The sequence below is a fragment of the Oryctolagus cuniculus genome, chromosome 12 (genome assembly GCF_051225735.1).
Source record: "Oryctolagus cuniculus isolate XC-2025 breed Fujian yellow rabbit chromosome 12, ASM5122573v1, whole genome shotgun sequence".
Taxonomy (NCBI): Eukaryota; Metazoa; Chordata; class Mammalia; order Lagomorpha; family Leporidae; genus Oryctolagus; species Oryctolagus cuniculus.
Window position 1 is genome coordinate 90,338,453 of NC_142878.1, and position 24,902 is coordinate 90,363,354.

The 24,902-nt window shown below is 53.5% G+C and overlaps 1 protein-coding gene across 1 annotated transcript in view; it reads left to right on the top strand.

The window, feature by feature from the left end:
- IQCH (IQ motif containing H) overlaps positions 1–24,902 on the top strand; it is a 142,949-nt gene that overhangs the window by 91,606 nt on the left and 26,441 nt on the right. Inside the window, exon 13 of the mRNA XM_008268850.5 lies at positions 19,455–19,625. Coding sequence (XP_008267072.3) covers positions 19,455–19,625 — 171 coding nt within the window. The remainder of the gene's footprint in view (positions 1–19,454; positions 19,626–24,902) is intronic.

The following is a 24,902-nucleotide window of genomic DNA, read 5'->3' on the forward strand; positions in this document are numbered from 1 at the left end:
CCAGATCAAGATTGATCCACTCGTGAGAGTGGGGCCCCTGTGACCTAATGACCTTCCTCTAGACCCCACCTCTTAGAAGGTTCCACCACCACACTGGGGACAAAGCTCCCAGCCCGGGAACTCCCGAGGGACGCGCTGTATCCAGATTATAGCTGTGGCCATCCCAGCAGGTGTGCGGGGACACCTTACTGTGGCTTTGACCTGCATCTCCCTGGTCATCGGCGATGCTGGGTACCTTTCACGTACCTGTTGGCCATCTGGATGTCCCCTTCGGAAGGAAAGACTTCTGGGTCCTTTGCCCATTGTTTAATTAGGCTATTTGGGGGGGGGGGAGTATTAAGTTGTATGAGTTCCACAACATTGCACCATGGTGCTGGGGTGACAGAGTCCAGGGCCGTTGGCTCAGGGTCTTGCTTAGTTCTTGAGAGAGCCCCGTGGCATGGACTGCTCTTCTGGCTGGTCATTGTCATTGTCCAGAACAAGCAAGCATGGTGGCTCCATCTCTTCCCGTGCTTCCTGCTCCTGTGCCCCGCCCCCACACTGCCTTCGCCCCACAGCTTGCTGGTCTTTGTCCGTCTGTCAGTATGCACTTCCCCCTCCCTTCCAGACAGGTTTCAGAATCCAACTTCTCCTGGAAAATCCCCCTTAGTGAATCCCCTCCAACTGCCCCTTCATCTCCCAGCCTCTCAAAGCAGAGGTACTGCATTGATAGCCAGAGTAGCTCTTTAAAAAAAAAGTTATTGATTTATTTGAAAGGCAGAGTTACAGAGCGGCAGAGGCAGAAAGAGAGAGAGAGAGACAGGTCTTCCATCTGCTGGTTCACTCCCCAAATGGATGCAACAGCTGGAGCTGCGTCGATCCAAAGCCAGGAGCCAGGAGCGTCTTCTGGGTCTCCCATGTGGGTGCAGGGACCCAAGCACTTGGGTCATCTTCTACTGCTTTCCCAGGCCACAGCAGAGAGCTGGATCAGAAGTGGAGCAGCTGGGACTTGAACCGGCGCCCATACAGGATGTCAGTATTGCAGGCGGCAGCTTTACTTGCTACGCCACAGCGTGGGCCCCAGAGTAGCTCTTAATGAGACTAGTAACGACTTGTTGAATTTCCATCCTGCGCCCCACATTCTGCCGCGTATTATTCCTCACCACCTGGAAAGCAGACACAAGGAAACTGAGGCTATCCTGACAGGTTCATGGTCACACAACTCTTTAAAAAAAAGATTTATTTATTTACTTGAAAGTTAGAGTTGCAGAGAGGCAGAGGCAGAGGCAGAGAGAGAGAGAGAGAGAGAGAGAGAGAAAGAGATAGGTCTTCCACCTGCTGCTTCACTTCCCAAATGGTTACAACGGCCAGAGCTGCGCCGATACAAAGTCAGGAGCCAGGTCTCCCACATGGGTGCAGGATCCCAAGGACTTGGGCCATCTTCCACTGCTTTCCCAGGCCATAGCAGAGAGCTGGATCAGAAGTGGAACAGCCGGGACTAGAACTAGCGCCGATATGAGATGCTGGCGTTGCAGGCGGTGGCTTTACCCGCTGTGCCACAGCCCCAGCCCCAGTGACACAGCTCTTAAATGACCACACCAGGGTTCAGACCATGACCCAGGCGGCCGCCTGGCCGCTGCTTCCTCTCCCGCAGATCCTCACTGAGGTACCGCAAGGGCTTGCTGGTGACTTCCTTTGTAAATATTTTCCCCCTCCTCCGCCACCATCACCAAAGAAAATGTATGTTTCTCCTGCATCTCCTCAACATGTTTGTGGAATCCAGTTGAACAGCTTAAAGCCAGGAAGCACAGCTCCTATTTTTTTTTTTAAATATATTCCAGCCTTGTGCTCAGCACATAAGGTAATCATTAAATGTTAATGACTAAGCGAAATGGAATGAATTCAGCGTCAGGGTAGCCATTTTTAAGCGTTAAGAGTTTAAATGTGCAGCCTCCACACAACACCACAGCTGGGAGCGCCATATTGCCACAGAGCCAGAAGGTGCATTCGTAGGATGGAAGCCTTGCAAACAGACACGGCGAGAATGGTTAAGTCGGTTTTCCAAACCACTTTCTACGAGTCGCTACAGCGTTATCCCCCATAATAATTTCATGACGATTAGCCTGCTGGATGAGAAAGCCCAGGCAGAAAACGTCCAAGCCGCTGAAGTCCTGGGTCAGAGACCGGGCGTGGCGTGGGCAGCACAGCGTGCCCCTCGCCTGGCTGGTCACTAGTGCAAGAGGACGGAACCTTGGCTTTCTCGTACGGGCTGCTCTTCCAGGATAAATGCCTTCGTTCGTACCATTAGGCTGATGAGATGCAATCCCAACTCCCCACACAGACGGATACCAAAATGTGTGCTTGGTGAGCGCAAGTCTCTGCTGCCCCAATTTCTGCTTCCCTTGCTGTCTTTGCTCCTAGCACACCACTTGCGACGTTTTGCCAAAACCTTACTATGTAGCTTTTTAACTTAATTAAATATATAGGCAATTACTGACACCATCTGTCTTCATAGAAAAAGCACAAGAAGTGACACAACAGCCCGAGATTCTGAAGAGGGGATATTTAGCAGGGAAAATCTCCCAGCTCCGCTGCAGCAGTGTTGATTTTTAAGCATCCTTCCGTTATTTTACATTTTTCTCGGATTTTTAGAAGTAATGAGTTTGAGCCATCTTTAAAATGTGGTGGCTTTGGTATGATGGTTTTCTTTTTTTTAAAAAAAGAAAATATCAGGTAATCCATTGCTTTTTTTCAGTAAAACAAAAACTTAAACATGTCGCTGAACATCTGTTAGTAGTATAGTCTAGCGCAGCTCTTAAACTCCTTTAAAATCCCTGAAACCCTTTATAAAGTTACATGAATCTTTTGCACAAATAGAACTGCTTTAACAATATGTATATTCCAATAAGCATGTAGTTTGCTTTCTTAAACGTAAGACTCGTCTCGATTGTGCCAAGCCCTTATGAGTGAACGAACGAAGTGCCATGGAGCGGGCCTCTCCCCGGCACAGCACAGTCCTCACCCACCCCAGGGCCCACCTTTCTGGGGTCTGGTCTTGAGCCCTTTTAGGTTTCTACACAAATGCCTTAATATGTAAATAACGTAACCAACCCTCGAAGCCTGATCAGGCCAAGTTAGGAATACAAAGCCAAATAAGCTAACAAAATCCACCTCCCACAGGGAGGACACAGGCAGAAAAGACAGAGAACTTGGGGTTCCCCCACTGGCAGTTGTGTTCCCCTGCAGCCCCTCCCTGGACTTAAGGGAGCATGTTCTGAACCCCACAAGGCAGCCACGATGTTTTCCTCCTTTTGCAAAAGGAAGTGTGGACAAGTGGACGTCTCTAGGAAGACTCGAGGCAAAACCGCTTTGCAAAGAAATAACGCTACCTCGGATGGGAGTTGTAGCTCAGCAATCCAAGGCACTGGGGGCTGGCGCTGGGGCACAGCAGCTCAAGCCGCCACCTGTGAGACTGGCATCCCCTGTGGGCACTGGTTTGGGTCCTGGTGCTCCTCATCCAATCCAGCTCCCTGCTAATGCGCCTGGGGAAGCAGAAGACAATGATGCAAGTGCGCTGGCTCCTGGCTTCAGCCTCGCCCAGCCCTGGCCATTATGGCTATCTGGGGAGTGAACCAGCAGATAGAAGACTCTCTCTCTCTCTTTCTCTCTTTCTCTCCCCTACCCCCATAACTCTGCCATTCAAATAAATTAAATAAATCTTTAAAATAAATAAGTCAATAAATCACTGCATAGAACATCTGCACCCCATAGAAAACAAATTCTGGTTCTACTTCCAGTCCAGCTTCCTATGAAGTCTTGGCATGCAGCAGAATATGGCCCAAGTAGTGGGCTCCTGCCACCCCGTGGGCCCAGATGGGGCTCCTGGCTTCTGGCTTTGATCTGGCCAAGTCTGGATGTTGCAGGCATTTGGGCAGTGAACCACAGGGTAAAAGATATTCTCTCTCTCTCATTTTGCCTCTCAAATAAATAAAAAGTAAACTTTTAAAAAAAGAGAACACTATTAACCTTTTCATATTAAAGACTTATGGTACACCAAAAAATATACAGCTCAAATTTGGGAGAAAACATCAATGCATATTACATATATATAATATGTATATTGTGTGTGTATATATATATATATATATATATATATATAAAAGGAATTCATTTGTGAAGGAAACTTGAAGAAAGACACTTCCCAGTCATTTCCTACAGATTGTCTTGAAGACACCTTGTACGTGGAGCAGCTGCAAGCAGAGCTAGAGCTGTTCATTTGCACTTCCTGCCATGACTCCAGGGCCTTCTAGAATATTCTCCTGAGAGGAAGCTGTGGACTAAGAAAGCGTGCATTGGGACTAGCACTGTGGTAGAGGGGCTAAGCCTCCACCTGCGCCGCCGGCATCCCATATGGGCCCTTGTTCGAGTCCCAGCTGCTCCACTTCTTATCCAGCTCCCTGCTAATGACCTGGGTAGGCAATAGAAGATGGTCCAAGTGCTTGGGCCCTTGTACTCACGTGGGAGATCCAGAAGAAGCTCCTGGCTCCTGGCTTCGGATCAGTCCAGTTCCAGCTGTTGCAGCCATTGGGAAATGAACCAGCAGGTGGAAGATCTTTCTCTCTGTCTGTAACTCTTTCTCTCTCAAATAAATAAATAAAATCTAAAAAAAAAGAAAGAGGGAAATCATGCATGGACTTTTAGAAGAGGAGGAGGAAGGGTTGGAGGGGAGGAAAGGCAGGAAGGATGTAGCAACCCCCCCTTTTTTAAAAAAGATTTATTTATTTATTTGAAAGTCAGAGTTACACACAGAGAGAAAAGGAGAGGCAGAGAGAGAGAAAAAGAGAGAGAGGGAGAAAGAAAGAAAAAGAAAGAGAAAGAAAAAGAAAGAGGTCTTCTATCCACTGGTTCACGCCCTAATTGACCACACGGCCGGAGCTGAGCTGATCCTGAGCAAGGAGCCAGGAGCTTCTTCTGGATCTCCCACGTGGGTGCAGGGGCCCAAGGACTTGGGCCATCTTCTACTGCTTTCCCAGGCCACAGCAGGGAGCTGGATCAGAAGTGGAGCAGCCGAGACTAGAACCGGTGCCCATATGGGATGCCAGCAGTGTAGGTGGTGGCTTTAACCCACTACACCACAGCACCGGCCCCAAAGGCACCCCCTTTCATGCTGGTTCTTTCATTTGCTAGAAGTTGGGCCTACAGACAAGTGGTAACCAGGGGCTCTGGCAGTTAGCAGCCTTGGGGCTGTGGTTCAGCACACAGAGGCCTTACCTGTGGGCCAGGTGAGCCAGGACGGACAGAGGCTGACTCAGGGGAACCGCAGGGTGATTCTCAGCCAGCAGCTCCTGAACTGGAGTTGTTCCCAGGGCCCTAAAACACTGCAGCCGTACATTTCTGCAAGGTGCCACAGGACTTTGATTGATGGTGGCTGGAACCTTGGCTCTTTGCCTGTACAGGACAACCATGTTTCTTTGTCCTTACCCAGCTCCAGTGTTGCAGGCTCTGAAAGCGCTTTACAAACAAATCATGAAAAGGTGAGGCAGGCGGAAAGGTGCCCAGAATCCCACGGTAAATCAGAGCTGGTCTCCAGCCGCGGGGTCTCCAGCCGCAGGGCCATCCGGTGGCTGCTGGAGCCTCCTGGGGCAGCTGCCACCAGCACACGGCTCCCCTGCCTTCTGCCAAGCGTGTGCTTCCCTCGCTAGACTGGGGGCAATGGCCAGGGCTGAGCGAGCACAGCAGAGAAAGCCTGGGCTTTGGAGGTAGAGACGCCTGGATTTCATCTCAGCCCTGCCACTCAGCTGGGGAGCGGGGCACCCCTTTGTCATTTCTCACGTGGTTACGGAGGGGCTGGCGCGAGGCAATCCCACGGTGCCTTGCGCGTCACAGCCCCTTGATGTGCCTAAGTTTCCTTTCCCCTTCCTCGCCTCTGCCCCCCTGCTACAGCCGGCCCCACGTGCAGTGCAGAGGCCGCTGGCATCCAACAAGATTGTCCCCTTGGCTCGGCCAGGTGCTGAACCTTTCCAACGCCAGGGTCTATGGACCACAAGGTCAAAACTGCAGCATCCAGACTGGGGTCCGGATAACTGAATCCCAGAGTCTCCACCGCGATAAACCCCTGGTTACCAGAGCCGAGGCCCCATTAGGGTAAACACTGTTGCCAGAACCCAACCCTCTGCCCTCACCCAATTAGTCGGGATTTGTTGGATTGTTGGATTCATGGCATGGGGGATGAGCAAGCGTCCCCAGGGAGAGCCCCCAGCTGCAGAAGGCAGGTTGAGAGGCAGGGAGGCCCCGGGGATGAGCTACAGGGAGGGAAGGGGGAGGTGGGAGATGCTTGGGCCACGTGCTCGCGTGCCCACGCGCCCAACCAGCCCTGCCTCTTCTGTGAATTTGACCTCAAGCTGATACAAAGCAAAAGCCTGCAGCGGGGAGTGGGGTGGGGGAGATGGCCTTTGAGAAAAGCGACACCGCATCCCCAGAGCTAACCGGGCCTTTGTTGATAATGGACTAGTCTCTTACTCTGTCTTCTATCCCGTGAGCACCGTGGACAAGCAGAGTAACCTTACTGGCACCAGCTTGCTGTAGTGTAGGCAGGACTTCAGGACCCACACGTGGAAAGCGCTTTCAGGTTGAGGCCAACAGAACACCAAGACGCCACTCAAAAGGCAGCCTGGGAGGTGGCTTAGCACGGGCTCCCTCGTTCCGTCTGCTTCTACACTCAGCCAGACAAGTGATCACACCCACTGTGTGTGTGTATGTGTGTGCATGTCCATCCTAACAGGGGTTTCCTGAATGTGTGTACATGGGTGAAGGGAAAAGAGAGAGAGAGAGAGATTGATTTGGATACCACATGCCATAAAATTCTCCCCTTAAAAAAAGTATTTGAGGGGCCAATGCTGTGGTATAGCAGATAACGCCGCGCCTGCAATGCCAGCGTCCCGTATGGGCACTTGTTCGAGTCCTGGCTGCTCCTCTTCCAGTCTGGCTCTCTACTATGGCCTGGGAAAGCAGTAGAAGATGGCCCAAGTCCTTGGGCCCCTGCACCTGCGTGGGAGACCTGGAAGAAGCTCCTGGCTCCTGGCTTTGGATTGGTGTAATTCCAGCCGTTGCAACCATCTGGGGAGTGAACCAGCAGGTGGAAGACCTCTCTCTCTTTCCTCCTGCCTCTCTGTCACTTTGCCTTTCAAATAAATATATACATACTTTAAATAAATATATACATACTTTAAAAATTATTTGAAAGGCAGAGTGACACAGAGAGAGAGAGAGAGAGAGATCTTGCATTCATTGGTTCACTCCCCCAAATGCTCACTACAGCCAGGGCTGGGCCCGGCCAAAGCCACAGGTGAGGAATTCTGTCCGGATTTCCCACGCGAGTGACAGGAACCCAAGCACTGGGGCCATCCCTCGCTGCCTTCAGGAGCTGGGCTGGAAGCAGAGCACCTGCGACAGGAACCGGCGCTCCGGTACGGGGTGCAGGCGTGTCAAGGGCGGCTCAGCCCTCTGCAGCGCCACACCCACCCGGCTTCCAGACTGAACCCTCAGGAAGGATACTGCTGGGAACGCGTGTTTTCACGTCTCCGGTCAGGCAGCCAGGAGCAGAGTTAACTGACGAGTTATGTGGAAATCCAATGTCGAGCTTTCCTGGGAACTGCCACACCTCTCCACCGTGGTGGCCGCATTGGACAGCTTCACTCAGCAACGCACGAGGGCTGCGGCTGCTCCCAGTCTGCACCGGCGCCTGGGATGTGTGTCAGCCATCCCACAGGTGTGATGTAGGCTCGCACTTGTCTGTGTGTCCCAGGATCTTCCTCCCTTGTGTTACTTAAAGGACCCTCCTAACTCCTAACAAAGATTTTCCGGGCACCACTTCTAGGGGAAGTGTTGTGCCAGGCATCGGACGGGATGCAGGCAGGACACAGCAAGGTCCCGGCTCTCGGTCTCCTTCTCCTCGCTGGGAATGTCCCAAATGGAAATGAATTTGCCTTGGATTTGACTTGGGAGCTCCAGTCTGAACTCTGCTCCTGGCCACGCCTCTTCCCTTTTGCAGAGCCTCACGCCTGAGGTTGGAGGAGCTGGACTTCAAGGCCACGGCTGCGGTGCAGGTCTCTTGTCTTTATAAGACATCCTGGTTTCCTGGAATGGTCAGAGCAACTGGGAAGGAAGCGCAAGGCCCACCACCAGCCCACTGCACTGCCGGGGCCCAGGCTGCGAGCTCAGCCCCCACCCAGAGAGAAGCGCCCTGGGCAGGACCGTGCTCCCGGTCCCCAGAAGGCTGCGCGCAGGAACCCTAGGCATGGAGACTGCAGAACCAGCGCCCGCTGTGCTGTGGCGGGGGTGCACGCAGAAGCCCACCAGAGGTGACTGGCGGCGACGTTAAGGGAACACTTGCCAACTCATTCCCCAGCCCTGACGTCTACAGCAGGGAGAGGGCGTGGGAGGACTGCAGTGATGGTTAGGAGGGAAGCGGATGCGGCCGCCAGCCCTGGAGACCCATCACAGGTCACAGCAGTTGGGTTTTCGTGTTTAATAGCACTCAGTGCTTAATGTCAAAACTGGAGAGTGGCCTTCCAAGAAGCCACAGTAAAACAGAGGTGTGGAAATACTTCAGCAGACAAGAAGAAATGAGTGTGTAATTCTGCACCTTAAGAATAGAAGTCATTGGGGCCAGCGCCTGGCTCACTTGGTTAATCTTCCGCCTGCGGCACCGGCACACCGGGTTCTAATCCCAGTTGCTTCTCTTCCAGTTCAGCTCTCTGCTGTGGCCCGGGAATGCAGTGGAGGATGGCCCAAGTGCTTGGGCCCTGCACCCACGTGGGAGACCAGGAGGAGGCACCTGCCTCTTGGCTTTGGATTGGTGCAGCGCCGGCCGTGGCGGCCATCTGGGGAGTGAACCAACAGAAGGAAGACCTTTCTCTCTGTCTCTCTCACTCTCTATAACTCTACAGTCTGGAAAACAAGGGATGGAGGCTTCCGAGTCTACAAAGGCAGCAGCAGAAACTCGGGGAAGCGAGCAGAGCTGTGAGATTATATGAAACGATGTGGCTTTAAAAAAATGAAAAATATAAATACAGCTGAGGCTGAGGTAGGTTTACATTTCAAGATTTTTCCATTGTGGATTCCCACGTCGCTTTGCATATGGTTTCTTTATACCCCGGGAGAATTTCGAGTCAGGGGCAGGATGCAGGTGTGTAGGCCCAGGCTCGGATCGCAGCCCCTCCCCTGCTCACAGGACTGGAGTCCGTCCCTCGCTCCCAGGGTCCCCGTCTGCGAAATGAGGCAGCGGGAGCGGCGCAGGTCACCGCCTGTCCACTGGGACAGCTGACCGCTCTGCCCCTCAGAGGTCCCACCTGCCCCACGTACATTAAAATGCACCTCTGGAAGTGTGATCCGGACAGAGCCGTGTAAGATGCTGTGTAAGTGTAAGATAACCGTGTACCTGCTGGCGTGTTCCATTTGACGGGCACTTTTAAAGCATTCATTGCTACTTTGGCGTTTTCCTCTCTGGAAGCCAGTAACTATTTTTTTTTCTCCAGAATTCATGTTGAAGGCCTGTACAAAGGGTGGCAGCCACGGGCATGGCGGGGGCCAAGGGCACTGCGGGGGCCATGGGCACGGTGGGCTGCCTGGCACTCAGTGGCAGCGCCAACGTGGCTTGTTTTGTTTTGTTTTGTTTTGTTTTACTGCCTCTGAACCCTAGGGCAGCGTCCAGAGCGAGCAGCCTGCTCCTGACGCTATGGTGGAAGTCATGCCCAAGAAGATAAACCGCGGTAATAGAAGCAGAGGGGAAGCCATCCAAGACAAATCCCCAGGAGTCCTCCTGGCGCACCCGGGACCAGGGCTGTCTCGGAAAGAGCCTGCGCTAGCCCAGAAGCCGCCACTAGGTGGCAGCACGCAAAGAGGCTGCCTCCTCTCTGCCTGTCGGTGGATTTTTCTAACATAAGGCAGACAGCTCTTAGCACATACCACAATCACATCACTGTTTGATCCGTTGAAACGTCTGACAGTGCGGTGTGCCAATCCATTTGGACCTCAGTATCAGGTGTGTTGTTTACACAGTAAGGGCTGTCTGGAGATTGGATGAGCCAAGTGAGAAAAAATAAAGAAGACGGTGGGGCTCAGAGCAGGCCTGAGAAAGCGCCTTTTCTGCGGGAGCCTGCTTGCAAACAGAGTCCGTGTGTGAGCAGCGGGCCAGAATAGCAGAGTCGAGATCCAGCAAGGGACCTTGCTGTTACCCCCCACAAAAAAAAAGTAGCTGGAGGCGTTGACATAGAACCCCCAAACCTGAGTCTGCTCCCCTGACCCCAGGAAGCCAGTCGGTGACATCGGGGTGGCGCAAGAAAGCAGGTGTTCATTGCAAGGCGCAGGACGAGGAGCTGGGCAGCCACTGCTTAGTTCCGGGCTCCTGGAGGAGTTGGGGTGAACCTTCTTACGGACTGAAATTGGGGCTGACAGGTGCGTGTCCAGCTAGTGTCCCAGTTCTGGGCTGGTCAGCAGGGCTCGTGACCTTCCTTTGATTGGTCGGTGAAGGTGGTGCCCTTCCCTGTAGGGGATTTATGGTGGCTGGGAGGGCTTCCGTGGGTCTGGGGGCTTACATGTAAGTGGTAGTTGCCTTCTGCCCTGGACTTGGAATTCCCCTACACGGACCACCCCCAGACACTACTGGCCAGCAGGGTTTTATCTACTGGAGAGGCCACGGACCTTTTGAGTCTGGTGATTAGAGCCGTGTAGGGCCAGCTGGATCCCTGCATTGGTAGAGGACAGGCCAGGGCACCCTGGGCTCCGGGACACAGGCTGGGTTCTGCCTTCACGTTCCAGGGCTCTGGTCTCAAGTTCTTCCACCCACACCAGCCCTGCTTGCAGCAATCAAACGGGGAAGAAACATCAGGGTCCCAATCACATTTGTGTCTGCAGGGCCCTCGCCGTGATGGACTGCTGCTTCACGCCCTGGCCAGTAGGCAGGAAGAAGGCTCAGAGATGAGGAAGAAGTGGCTTAAAACACACAGATGGGGGTGGGGCGGGGGCATGGACTCTCAGACCCCCGTGGAGCTGCAATCTCCTCCAATCCCCTTAGCCTGGAGCCACCATCATTTCTACCCCCTACCAATCTGCCACCACCCTCTTTTTTGTTGTTGTTTGTTTAAAGAATTATTTTATTTATTTACAAGACAGAGTTACAGAGACAGGTAGCGCCAGAGAGAGAGAGAGAGAGAGAGATCTTCCATTCTGCTGGTTCACTCCCCCAAATGACCGCAATGGCCAGAGCTGGGCTGATCTGAAGCCAGGAGCTTCTTCCAGTTCTCCCACACAGGTGCAGGGGCCCAAGGACTTGTGCCATCTTCTACTGCTTTTCCAGGCCATAGCAGAGAGCTGGATCAGAAGAGGAACAGCCGGGACTCGAACCAGCATTCATATGGGACTCCGGTGCTGCAGGCTGGGGCTTTAACCCACTGTGCCACAGCGCCAGCCCCTGCTGCCACCCTCTTAACCCTACCTGTTCATCATGGCTTGGACGCTGTGTGAAGCAGGGCAGCCTCCCTCCACTGTGTCCTTAGGGAGAAGCCACAGGTCCCCACCACTCCTCTAGCCTGGAGAGCCTTGAGCCGTTGGCCCACAAACGACAGCCAAGGAAAAGATGTCTCCCTACCCAGCCAGCTGAGCACGCGTTCCTGAGTGCACACGGAGAAAGGAGCAAAGTGCCAGAGGTCTCCCCTGGCCCCAGGGACTGCGCCGGGACGTGGTCGTCCCAGCCTGGACCCTCCATGCCCACTCTAAACCATTCCCCTAGCGGCTGGCTGCACTCAGGAAATGGGAGCGCCATGCTTCTGTCTGCCCAGAGCAGAAGTCTTGGAGATGCCCTGAACTCCTCTGGACTCTCACTGCAGCCCACCTGGGGAGGAGCATCCGTAAGGCGACCCCTGCACCCAGCTCCACGGTCGCTGTGTTGGTCCGGCCACCCTCGTCTCCCGGCCAGGTGCACTCTCTCTCTCCATCCTGGCACCCGCCTGCTCTCTGCCCCTGAGTGTCGCTTCAAAACAGAAGTCGCACCCTGTCGCTCCGCCAATGAACAGGAAATACATAAAGACAGAGCGCACTGTGACCTACCCATGGCTGCACTCCCCGGAGTCCAGAGGAGCTCAGTGGACAGGCTGGCTGCCTCACCATAGCCGTTGTGAGGCCCCATGGGTCTGGCCAACGGCTTGGTCTTGCTCTGGAAAGAACACCGTGGTGCAGTGGTGTGTGTCCTGCGTGACCTGGGACTGTGAATCTGAACATACGCCTGGCTGGGGGGCAGGGAGGGCCCCCACTCCCACCCATCACTTGGCCAAGATGGGCTATGGTGGAGCGTGCTCCGTGGGCGGGGGCTGCGTCCCTGCGGGGGGCGGGGTGTAGGGCTCTCAGAGTTGACCCCAATGCAGGATCTGTTGTGTTTTTTCTCCCAAAGAAACCTTTATTTAAGGAATACAAACCTCATGCATTTCATAAGTACAACTTCAGGACTAGAGTGATTCTTCCCACTGTACCTACCCTCCCACCACACTCCACCCCTCCTCCTCCTCCCTCTCCCATTCCCAGTCCCATTCTCCACTAAGATCCTTTTTCCATTAACTTTATGCACAGGATCTGTCTTTTTAAAAGCTCTCCACCAGAGAGAACTGGTGTTCATATGGTATTCTGGCGGTATCAATCCACTACCCCTTATACCAGCCCCGTATGCATCATTTCTTATAAGAATTATTCATTTACTCATTCATTTGTTTATTTATTTATTTATTTTTGACAGGCAGAGTGGACAGTGAGAGAGAGAGAGACAGAGAGAAAGGTCTTCCTTTTGCCGTTGGTTCACCTTCCAATGGCCGCTGCAGCAGACGCACTGCGGCCAGCGTACCACACTGATCCAATGGCAGGAGCCAGGTGCTTCTCCTGGTCTCCCATGGGGTGCAGGGCCCAAGTACTCGGGCCATCCTCCACTGCACTCCCGGGCCACAGCAGAGAGCTGGCCTGGAAGAGGGGCAACCGGGACAGAATCTGGTGCCCTGACCGGGACTAGAACCCAGTGTGCCGGCGCCACAAGGCGGAGGATTAGCCTAGTGAGCCCGGGCGCTGGCCTCATTTGTTTATTATATGAAAGACAAAGCATCAGAGAGGGAGGGAGGGATGGAGGGAGGGAGAGAGAGAGAGAGAGAGCTTCCAGCCACTGGTTTACTCCCCATATGGCTACAACAGCCAGCACTGAGCCAGGCCAAAGCCAGGAGCCAGGAGCTTCTTCTGGGTCTCCTACATGCATGGCAGGAGCCCAAGCATTGGGCCATCTTCTGCTGCCTTCCCAGGAGCATTAGCAGGGAGCTGGATAGGAAGTGGAGCAGCAGAGACTCAAGCTGACACTCCAACATGGCATGCCGGAGAGGCTTAACCTGCCGCAACAAACACTGGCCCATTTTAAATTTTCTAGTAGTCCCATTTAAAACACAATATTGAAATAATTATAATTTTTATGTGACCCAACATAACAAAATGCTATTTCAGCATGCAGTGAGTGTGAAATTCTGTGGATGAGCCGTCTGACATCCTTTTTCACAGCCTCAGTCTTGAAAGCCTGGCACGCCCTTGACCTCAACAACACGTCTCAATTGGGACCCGTTGCATGCCAAGCGCTCAGAAGCTTGCTGTGGGTGGTGGATACCTCGCTAGATAGAGCAGATCTAGGACACGCAATGGCGGTTCTAATGAGGCACGCAGGAACACGGACGGCTAGCACTTGCTCTGCACTCATCCAGCCTTCCTTACGTATAACCTGATTTCAGAGAAGCTGAATTCACTGCTTACACACTTCCTGTGCTCTCCCGCTCTTGTGTGCGTCTCCCGATGTCAGGTCATTCCTGCCGACTGCCTCCAGTGTCACATCACAGCCTGGCCGATCGCGTGGCGGTGCCGTGTCTCCTCAGCCGACGCGCTAAGGTGGGACAGCCGCCCTTTTCCGATAGTGCAATGATGCTGGGGGGCTCTCCTTTATTGCTCAAGCTCTTAAGATCGAGACGCAAATCTCTCGAGCATTCCAGCCACTTTTAACAAAAGAGTTTCTTGAAAATCATCAATCAAACAGCGATCAACAAGTGACTGCCAGCTGAGAGCTGAGACACCTTTGATGCCCGCCTTTGTAACCTAGGGTAAACCACTTCGCTTTTCACGCCGGGGTTGCTCTGTCTGCAAAGTAAACTGATCGTGCTGGGTGATTTTTAAGGGTCTAGCTCTAAGCTTCACTGATGTTTTCTCTCACCCTCACATCTCATCAATTAATTGTCAAGCTAGTTGTTATAAGTTGTTATAAGCAAGTCATGGCAAAGCTACCACCTAAACAACTTTAAATCCATCCAATTCTCCCTATTCCCATTCATCATGGCCACCATCATCACTTATTTAAATTGTGATGTGGGGCAGGCACCATGGCCCAGCAGCTAAGTCACCACTGGGGACACCCACATCCCATACTGAAGTGCCTGGTTCAAGTCCCAGCTCCTCTGCTTCTGATCCAGCTCCCTGCTAGTGTACACCCTGGAAGCCACCAGATGATGGCTCAATGAGTTGGGTCCCTGCCCGTCATGTGGGAGAGCCGGATGGAGTTCCTGGTTCCCGCCTTCAGCCTAGACCAGCCCTGGTGGTTGAGTGCATTTAGGGAGTGAACCAACAGATTGAAGACCTCTGCGTCTGTCTGTCTCTTTCTGTCTTTCTGCCGTTTTTTTTTTTCTTTTCTTTATTTGAAAGTCAGAGTTACACAGAGAGAGGAGAGGCAGAGAGAAAGAGAGAGAGAGAGAGGTCTTCCATCCGCTGGTTCACTCCTCAGTTAGCTGCAGTGGCTGGAGCTGAGCTGATCCGAAGCCAGGAGCTTCCTCTGGGTCTTCCAAATGTGTATGGGGGCCCAACTGGGCCATCTTCCACTGCTTTCCCAGGCCATAGCAGAGAGCTGGATCGGAAGTGGAGCAGCCAGGTCTCGAACTGGTGCCTATATGGGATGCTGGCACTTCAGGCCAGGGCATTAACCTGCTGCACCACAGCGCTGGCCCCCTTTCTAACTTTCAAATAAAATGAAAGTAGGTAAATATTCTTAAAATTGTGATGGGGTGTCCAGGGTAGGGCTGGATTAGGTTTTGAAGTTAACATCAAAGCTGCAAAGCAAGGGTAGGCTTAGCTGCAAGGTCTGTGGGAGTGTGGGGCTGGCACAGAGGAGCTGCTTGCGTTGGTCTCCTTTCCGTCACCTGAGAAGGCTAACTCTTCGGCTCACAGTTTTGGGGGTTCAGATCCAAGATTGGGCGGCCCCACTGACTTGGTCTGTGATGATGGTGACAGTGGTAGAGGGTGGAGATGGGGCAGGAGGATCACCTGGCCAGCCAGGAAGCAGAGAGAGCAGCTGGCTCCAAGCAGGCTTTAACCCACCCCTCTCAAGGCACGTCCCCAAGGACCTAGGCCCACCTCGTGAACAATTGCATTTCCATTTTCTCGGTACCATTAACATCTGATTTGGAGTTTAAATCTCTACTTGTTTATTTGAAAAGCAAAAAAAGAAAGAGATCTCATCCACTAGTTCACTCCCAAAACACCCACAACAGCCAGGGCCGGGCCAGGCCAAAGCCAGGAACCTGGAACTCCATCCGGGTCTCCCACACAAGTGGCAGGGGCCCACTCACCTGAGCCATCACCTGCTGTCTCCCAGGATGTGCACCGGCAGGAAGCTGGAATGGGGAGCCAGGCCAGGACTCTGCTCCAGGGGCTCCGATGTGGGGTGCTAGCATCCCAAGCAACGTCCTAACCGCTCCGCAAATCCCCCCCCCCCAATCTGGGAGGCTAACGCATGCTGCACTTGAATCTGAAACAAGCCGCATAAGACCCGCCTGGAACCCACTGCAGGTGGAGGATGCAGGTGGCACAGTTCCGGGAGAAACGCTGGAATTGCAGGTACACTGGTAGGCTGCTGGGAGGACAAAACCCTCGCACTACCTCCCCCTGCAGGGCTGGCAGGGGGAAGGGCGGACCGGAGCCCCTGGGCACTGAACAAGCCTCAGGCAGTGTCTTCAGTGGAAAAGCCAGGTGGGGAACAGAACAGTTGCGGGAGCGACCAGGCAGGCCTGCTGTGGAGGAAGGGGCGGAAGGAAACGTGTCTCCACCCTCCTTTGCCGACCAGGGTGTTCCCGCTAGGCCAGGGGCAGAGTCTGGCCTGCACTCTGCCATCTCAGGCAAACCACGAAGCCGCTTGCTGACCTCAGAACCCGCCGTGGTAACCTCGCCCAAGCCGCAGCACCTCCGGGTGTTGCTGTGGGATTGAGCAAGGAAAGACATAGGGGGAAGACAGCGAGGAAATGGGGTAATCTACTCATTAACGTGGCTGAAAGTGCGCCCCCCGAAACTCTGCTCCACTTACAGGAGGGCACTGGACCTGGAAGTTAACGCCACCTGGGGCTCCCGTATCTGAGCTGGGCCCACTCCAAAGCCAGCTTCCTGCACACCTTGGGAGGCAGCAAGAAATGTCTCAAGTACTTGACTCCCTGCCACGCACTTGGGAAACCAGGATCGAGTTCTCCACTCCCTGGTATTTGGGGAGTGAACCATCAAATGGGAGGTCTCTCTGCCTCTCTAAATCAATCATAAGTAACGTTTGTATTGAAATTTATAATTTATAAGGCAATTTTATGTGCATTTATTCTATTTTATTTTTGAAGATTTATTTTATTTGAAAGGCAGAGTTATAGAGAGAAAGATCTTCCATTCACTGGTTCACTGCCCAAATGGCCACAATGGCTAGAGCTGGGCCAATCCAAAGCCAGGAGTCAGGAGCTTCTTCTGGGTCTCCCACGTGGGTGCAGGGGCCCAAGCACTTGGGCCATTCTCCGCTGCTTTCCCAGATGCATTAGCAGGGAGCTGGATCAGAAGTGGAGCGGCTGTGAAACAAGCCAGCACCCATATGAGAGGCAGGCACTGCAGGTGGTGGCTTGACCTGCTACGCCACAGCACCGGCCCTAGCATTTATTCTATTTTGCCTTCAAAACGGCACACAGTAGGTCTTGATCACTTGCTCCGGTAACACTTCAGGGTAACCAAGATTGAGAGAGCCTGAGTGTCTCAGTCAAGTTCACAGCCTCCGTGTGGGCTGGGGGTACACTGAGTCCTTGGTTCTTACTCTCTCGCCGACACTGGGCTGCCTCCCTCGAAAACGCCTCATCACCAAAACATTAATAGTATTATTGTAACCATTAGGAATGCCCGGTATGTATGTTTCCCCTCGATCAAGGTCACGGACAGACAGGGGCTCTGAAGAAAACACCTGACACACACGAATGCCAAGTTCGCCTTCTCGGATGAAGGAAAAGTTGCCGTCCCCATCTGATTTACATTTTTCTGCCATGCAGCAGGAAATATTTAAGTTGACAGATTGGATATTTACCACTCAACAGACACTTGGCAGCGAATTTGGAGCCATTGTTGCAAATGTGATTTATTTGCTATTATAAAAGGGCATTTCCTGGGCAAATACCACTCCTGAAATTAGCTCCAGTTTAGCAAGGGGCCTCAAGAACTTGACCTCTTAATATCCTCCTAATGATGCCATTTACATTCAGTGCTCACTCACTGCTAGATCCGGGGAGGAGGAGCCCACTCCGGGGCTGACGCGTGATGTGTCTCGACACGCAGAGTCGGCGAAGGGGGCGCAGGAGGGCCCCTGGAAGGAAGAAGTGTTTCATCAAGTCGTCGCGCAAATGTGTGCGTCTCCAACTTCCGACGGTGAGACTGCGTTACTGCTGACTCCAGCCTACTCCAGGAGGGCAACAATTCACGTTTTCTCCGCCACGAGGCGTTTGCGTGGCACGGATCGGATCAGATGCGAGCATGGTCCGACCCTCCGCCTCTTTAGCTTGGAATTGGACTGGAGGATCGGCGCAGGGGACAGACTGGCTGGGCCGGGATCTGTGCGTCTCCTCCAGCAGGGAACGGGAAGAGGGTGGTGGGCTTGGAGCCGGGCAGAACTGGATTCGTATCCCAGCACCGCCACTCCCTGGTGTGTGGACCCAGATACTTCCCCGAGGTGCTGCTGCTTCACCTGTGCCATGTGACAGCTCCCATGCAGGCCGTCGGCTCTGAGATGTTTGCAAAGCACCTGGCACCCTGGAGCCCCTCAACACAAGGGAGCCGGTCCTCTTTTCACTGCTTGTTTAAAGTTCAGATGCTGGGGGCCAGCTCCATGGCACAGTAGGTTAATCCTCTGCCTGCGGCACTGGCATCCCATATGGGCAGTGGTTCTAGTCCCAGCTGCCCCTCTTCCAATCCAGCTCTCTGTTGTGGCCTGGGAAAGCAGGAGAAGATGGCCCAGGTCCTTGGGCCCTGCACCCGCATGGGAGATTGGGAAGAAGTACCTGGCTCCTGGCTTCGGATGGGCGCAGTGCCAGCCATTGCGACCGTCTGGGGAGTGAACCAATGGAAGGAAGACCTTTCTCTCTGTCTCTCTTTCACTGTAACTCTACCTCTCAAATAAATAAATAAAATCTTAAAAAAAAAAAAGTTCAGATGCTTTCGTGGTGCACCATGGCAAGCAAACCCAGTCTGTCTCTGGTCTGCTTACACTGTGCTGTCATGAACTGAATGTGTCCGTCGTCACCCTCCCGATGGCAGAACCTGTGCCTGCCGTTGGCCCTGGACGCTGTAGTGGCCTCCACAATGACACACCTGGGGAGGAGGATTCACTGCGGGGGTGGGCACTGACAGGGGCCATGGGAGAGGGGAGCGGGAGCGCGTGACCTACTTCTGTCATCGCCAGTGTAACATGTAGTAGATGCTCACTAAACGTTTGTCACGGGGATTAACAGACGCTACTCAGCTACCTAGGAGCTGACGATGATGTAATCAAGGCGTCTGTTTCCGGAAGCCTCTGGATTTTTGCTGCGTGATCGTGTCCTTCCAATAATCCTGGGGTACACGCAGGACAAGGTGCAGTCACTGGTTGACCACTAAGGGAAACTCATCTCAAGTATAGCGTTGAGATTCCCAGAGAGGCCGTCATCGCGGGGTCTCCCACCGTCCAGGCAGGCTGCCCGCTTCTCACCCCGACACGCCCGTGCTCGGACCCTCTTCTCTTCTCCACTTTGGTTCCCAGCCTGCTGAAGCTGCTGGCCGCTGTCGCTGTCTCAGGAGAAGCATTGTGCTGGGCACCTCGGAAATGCCACACCCGGGGCAGGAAAAGCAGGTCCCTGGGAGCGCTTCAGGGGCTGCGTGCCTGTGTTACACTGCCTCGGCCAGCATTTTCACACCTGTGAATCTCAGGATTAGGATCAGGTCCCAGCCGCTCAGCCAAAGGGTGTAGACACCCAGTCAAAGCCAGCTACTCCGTAAAGTCTCATGGTCGGGTTGTGGTGGTGGGGCGAGGGGGTGCGGGGCTTTCTCTCCCATTTGCCAGCCTCACCCCTGACTTCCACGGCTCCTCTTTCACTCAGGTGTGGGCAACAGGCCTCAACCTCTCCTACAGCGACCAGCTGGCCCTGACGCAGCTCACCTTGTACCTGACCAGTGGCCGCCTGGACTGCGGGCAGAGCACCCTGGAGGTGCCCCGCTTGGTTCTCAAGAAGGAGAAGAAGAGGAGGTTCCTTCGCAATCTGCCAGTGCTGGTAAGCAGGCGCCCGGCCATTCTGCATGTTCAGCGGGACTCCCCGGCCGCCTCCTCAGCCCTTGTGTGCCGAGGCCCTTTGGGGAGTGGTAAGGACCGAGGGCTCACCGGCCACAAGCCTTCTGAGATGTGTCCGGGGACATGCAAGCGCGTGGTCAGAGAGCGGAGCGGGTGGTCCAGGGAGGGGGCAGCCCTGCCGGCGAGCGTGGAAGAGCCTGGAGGGTTCTGGGTTTTGTTCCCCACCGCAGTTCTCTTCGCCCTTCCCTGGCCCAGCAGTTCACCCACTTGCTGCTCGGGTTCCCAGAAGGTTCCGACAGAACCCAACTTTTTCCAGCCCTGATCTTTCTTTTGAGCCTCGGACTCCTGGAAGGATATTCCACAGAGTTCTGGGACAATGAAGCCTTGCAAAGCCACGTTCATCCCCTTCCTTGTGCCACACTGTGCTCGGTGCTCAGCCTGCAGTGTGCTGACATCCCCAACCCCACCCTGACAGCCACTCGGTCACCAGGTCTGGTGGGTCCCGGTTGCCAAAATGCCCCAGAGGTGACCTCTCACCCCCCACAAATGCACAGTCTCAGTTTTGGCTTTCAGAACCTCACACTAGTAATATTTTTTTGTATTTTAATGTTTATTTATGTAAAAGTTACAGGGAGAAAGAGAGAGAGATCTCCCATCTGCTGGTTCACTCCTCAAATGCCCACGACAGCCAGAGCTAAACCAGGCTGAAGCCAAGAAGCCCAGAACTCAACCTGTCTCCTACAGGGTGGCAGGGACCCAAGGACTTGAGGCTGGCATTAGCATTAAAACAGCTTTTCCTAAGATCCTTGCAAATCTGAGCCTGTCGCTCCCCTCCTTCGGATATTGGAATGATTTCTGTAATTACAGGAAAACCCCAACTTCCCGGCTTGCTTCCTCTTGCCACGGCCACAGCCTTCCTTCTCACCATGAACCCCATCGGTAGTGTGGCTGGGGCCAGGGCCCTGCAGCCGGTGAAGGTTTACCCCCCGGCACACACACACCCAGCACCCTGGGTGACAAGGGTGGACCTCGGTGGGGGAGTAGGCACCTGCTGGATCAGGCTACATTAGTCACGGGGACAGAGAACCAAGGTCAAGGGGACCGAGTGTCCCATGGCGTGAGAATACTTCCGCTCTCCAGCACCGGTGGACTTCAGGCTCTCTTTGCAAAGGAAATGCCCCTTGGAATCCACGTGTGGTAGACAAAGGGACACCTGTGGTTAACAGGCCCCACCCAGGTGTCCCAGAAGCACCTTTGTCCGAGCAGCTCCTGCCTTCCTGCTCCGGGAGCCACCTTGCCTCTGGCCAGGGTCCCCACGGTCACTCCAGGGAGGGCTGTCCTCTGGGGTACAGCACAGACCTGGCTCCTGGAATCTCCTTGATCTCTTTAAAAAGAGAAGCACAAATGGGTGGGAGTGGGGGGGGGGCAGAACCTTGCTGAGACTCTCCCAGGTCCGACTCCTCCTGTGGCCTCCCTTATCACCAAGGCTCAGTGCCAGGGTGAGCGACAGCACCACAACTCGAGGCCCTCGTAGTGAGCCAAACTCCAGGCCACCTCTATAAGGGAGCTGGAAGCTGAGTTAGTATTCAACGCGAGATGTGCCAAGGCAATCTGCTGTCTTTAAGTGTGTTCCCGCAGAAGGCCGGGAGCCCGGGCTGTGCTCAGAATCGGAAGCAGGCTCCGGTCCCCACTCCTCTTGCCTGTAGGTTTCATTCCTAGCTTCAGGCAACATCCGGGAATTCTCCTGCGATCAAGGGTCTTAAACACTTTTAGGAACTGCGTTATGATCTGCAATAATTCAAACGTCTCTACAATCACCGAGGAAAAGCGAGGCAGGCTTTCTGATGCGGGGATAAATTGAAAGTGCTTTGGGTTTCAGAAAGATAAATGGATGTTCTCAGCCTGGTGCCAACGGCGCCTGGGTGCACGGACGCTCCCCAGCACGCACACCCGCGATGAGGCCCGGTTTTAAAAGGCGCGCGTTCGGATGTATACACAGCATGCTTCACACCCAAACTAAAGCCCCCTGAGCAGGTGTGAGCAGCCCGCGGGGCGTCAGGGTCACCGTCAGGCAGGTGTCGGCACCCGCTTTGGAGACGGAGGGAAAAGGAAAGGCTTGGATGGGAGTGCGGGGACAGCCAGGGCGCTGTCAGAGTCACAGAACAGTGGGCGATGCAAGCAAACCTGGCCCTCGCTGGATGTTCAGGAACAGGTGGCAGGGCCGGGGAGACAGGAGGCCGGCGGGACCGGCTTCTGACGCAGGCTCCTCTACAAACCACAAACGCCCACCTGATGGTGTAAACAGGGTCTGAGGAATCCCAGACATGAAAGGCATCACCTTACAACCCTGGAACTTTTAATTAACCTCCTGCCAGAAATGGCATAAATGGTTAACCCTCTTCTATCCGTCCTCTCTCTCTCTCGATCGCTCGAGCTCGCTCTCATTCGCTCGCTCTCTCCACGCCCTACAGCGCGTTGGTGAGCGGCCGAAAGGGAGCATCTTTCAAACATCTTAAAGCAACCCAAGTCGTTTATATGCATTTTAACCGCACATGATCCGTAATGAATGATTAAGTAAAACCTTTTGTGTTAAATTATGATGTTAATAATGAGTCTGTCGCCGGTAATTTATTATGAATTCTCGAACGCTTCGGGTTTGATTTTGATAGAATGCAACAACAACGGGGTTTGCGTGATGACTTTATTTTTAGAACTCCTTCTTTGGGGGGGTGCCTGCGTTCCTCGCGACGGCTGCTACTGTAATTATGTATAAAACCAATCACTCATTAGAGTTAGGATACATTATCTTCCAGACAGACGAGGCTAAATAAGCAGCACATTAATAATGCAGAGAGCAGTTCATTATGCATGCGGATGCCTGCTCCGTAACTCAAACAAGAGCTCATCAGCCCCTGCCAACCCTTAAACAATAGTTCTGTGTTATTGCAGCCACACTCAAGTTTACGCTTGTTAAACTGCTACTTGGATTATTTTATCAAACGTGCATTTATTTTGTGGGTCCCCTTACTGCCGGGAACAGATTTTGGAAGCTCCTTTTTTTTTTTAAGTTAATGATTTGAGCAATGGGTGTTATTAATTCTCAGAATATTATCAACATGATTAATTTTCAGGCAGAGATTTATTGCATAAGGATTTCAACTATGTCAACGGAAATGCATCACTGTCAAAACAAGTATCATGGCGAAAATAGAAGGCGCGCCACACTCCAAGCGCCGGCGCTCAGAACGGAATCAATTTAAATTGCGGCTGAAGCAAAATTATATTCTCCAGTGAAAAGGAGGATGTCGGGCTTCCTTTATTTAGCTGGAAGCACTCTCGTTAGATTGTGATTTAGAAAGGTAGCTTAACGAGACCAGGCGTCCACCAATCACGCGGCGCCCACTCTTCATCGCCCGGATTCGCTAGACCGGGTCCACTTCTGGACTTCCCCCACGTACGTCCTCGCCGTGGCCCCCAGCCTGGGAGTCGGGGGCCAGGAATTACCACCTCATCCCATGGCCTCAGCTGCCCCGTCTGTAAGCCAAGGGAGGGCTGAACGACCCCCAGGGCCTCCTGGGGGACTTGATTTTATTGTGGCGCCCACAGGATGGAGCTCTGTCCCAGCCCTGCCCTGGGCAGCCTCGCGTGCTGTGCTGTAGGGCGGCCCACAGGCTTTGAGGAGTCCCAGCAGGGCCCGGGCCCATCCCGCAGTGCTGCAGCCTTCCCTTCTTCTTCTTCTTTTTTTTTTTTTAAGATTTATTTATTTATTTGAAAGTCAGAGTTACACAGAGAGAAGGAGAGGCAGAAAGAGAGAGAGAGAGAGAGAGAGAGTCTTCCATCTGATGGTTCACTCCCCAGATGGCTGCAATGGCCGGAGCTGCACCAATCCGAAGGCAGGAACCAGGAGCTTCTTCCAGGTCTCCCATGTAGGTGCAGGGACCAGGGACTTGGTCATCTTCTACTGCTTTCCCAGGCCACAGCAGAGAGCTGGATCGGAAGTGGAGCAGCCAGGACTAGAACTGGCGCCCATATGGGATGCCAGCGCTTCAGGCCAGGGCGTTAACCTGCTGCACCACAGCGCCGGCCCCAGCCTTCCCTTCTGAAATGGTCCTTGTCTTGCAGAATCTTTTAGGAGTAATATTGTGGCCAGGTCGTGTGCCAGGTCGTGTCCCAAGTCCCCACCAGCCATCACCCTCACCGTCAGGAACCGTCTGGAAGTAAATGCTTGTTGAACTGTACTCAGCTCCTACTCTGCGCCAGGCACCCTGCCAAGTCCAGAGGACGCAGAGACGGATAGCAAAGAGCTCACAGAATTACAGAGGAGAAACGGGGTGGGGGTGTGTATGTGGGGGTCTTCCATCCGCTGTTCACTCCCCAAATGGCCGTATGGCTGGGGCTGGGCAAGGCAGAAGCCAGGAGCCAGGAGCGTCATCCGGGTCTCCCACATGGGTGCAGAGGCCCAAGCACTTGGGCCATCTTCAGCTGCTTTCCCAGGCGCATCAGCAGGGACTTGGATCGGAAGCAGAGCAGCCAGGACTTGAACCGGCATCCATATGAGATGCCACGTTAGCAACACTAATAAGTGCTTATGAGAATCTTTATATAACCCAATATATGAAGCAGGCACTGTGACTACCTTTCCAGTTTTGGAAGACTGAGGTAGATTGAAGCAAGGTGTCCGAGGTGACCAAGCAAGCACGTGGTGGAGCCTGATTTAACCCCGGAGCTGCCACACTGAGAGCCAGTGTGTTCCATCCCAGTGGCCTGCCCCCTGCCGCGCACTGGCTGAGCGCCACAGGGGTCCAGCTCGGGGTGGGCACGGGCAGGGGGTGGGGGACATAAGCTCAGCTCTAAAGCATTCTCTGGTCAACACCCATGAGAAAACTCTCCCCAAAAAGAGCTCTTTACTCCAGGGTGCTGAAACGTGGAACTGTGAGATCCAAGGGCGTTAAGCATTAAGTGCTTCAGCTCCAAATGGCGATTTCATTTTTGAGCCTTGGCAAGCCTAAACGGATTGTGTGGCTTCAGAAGGGAACAGGTCCTGCAACCTTTGCTGTTTCTCATTTGTACTATGATTTCTTCTTTAATTATCCACGAAAACCCCAAGAAATAGATAACGATGAGAATTCTAACACCTGTTTTACAAAGTCGGAAACTGAGGTGAAGCCGAGTTCAGTAAGCGGCTCTTTTGAGTAGCAAAGCCCAGATCCCTTTGTCATGAAAGGCTTATTGGTAGTATTGGGCAGCTTTTTGTGAAGCC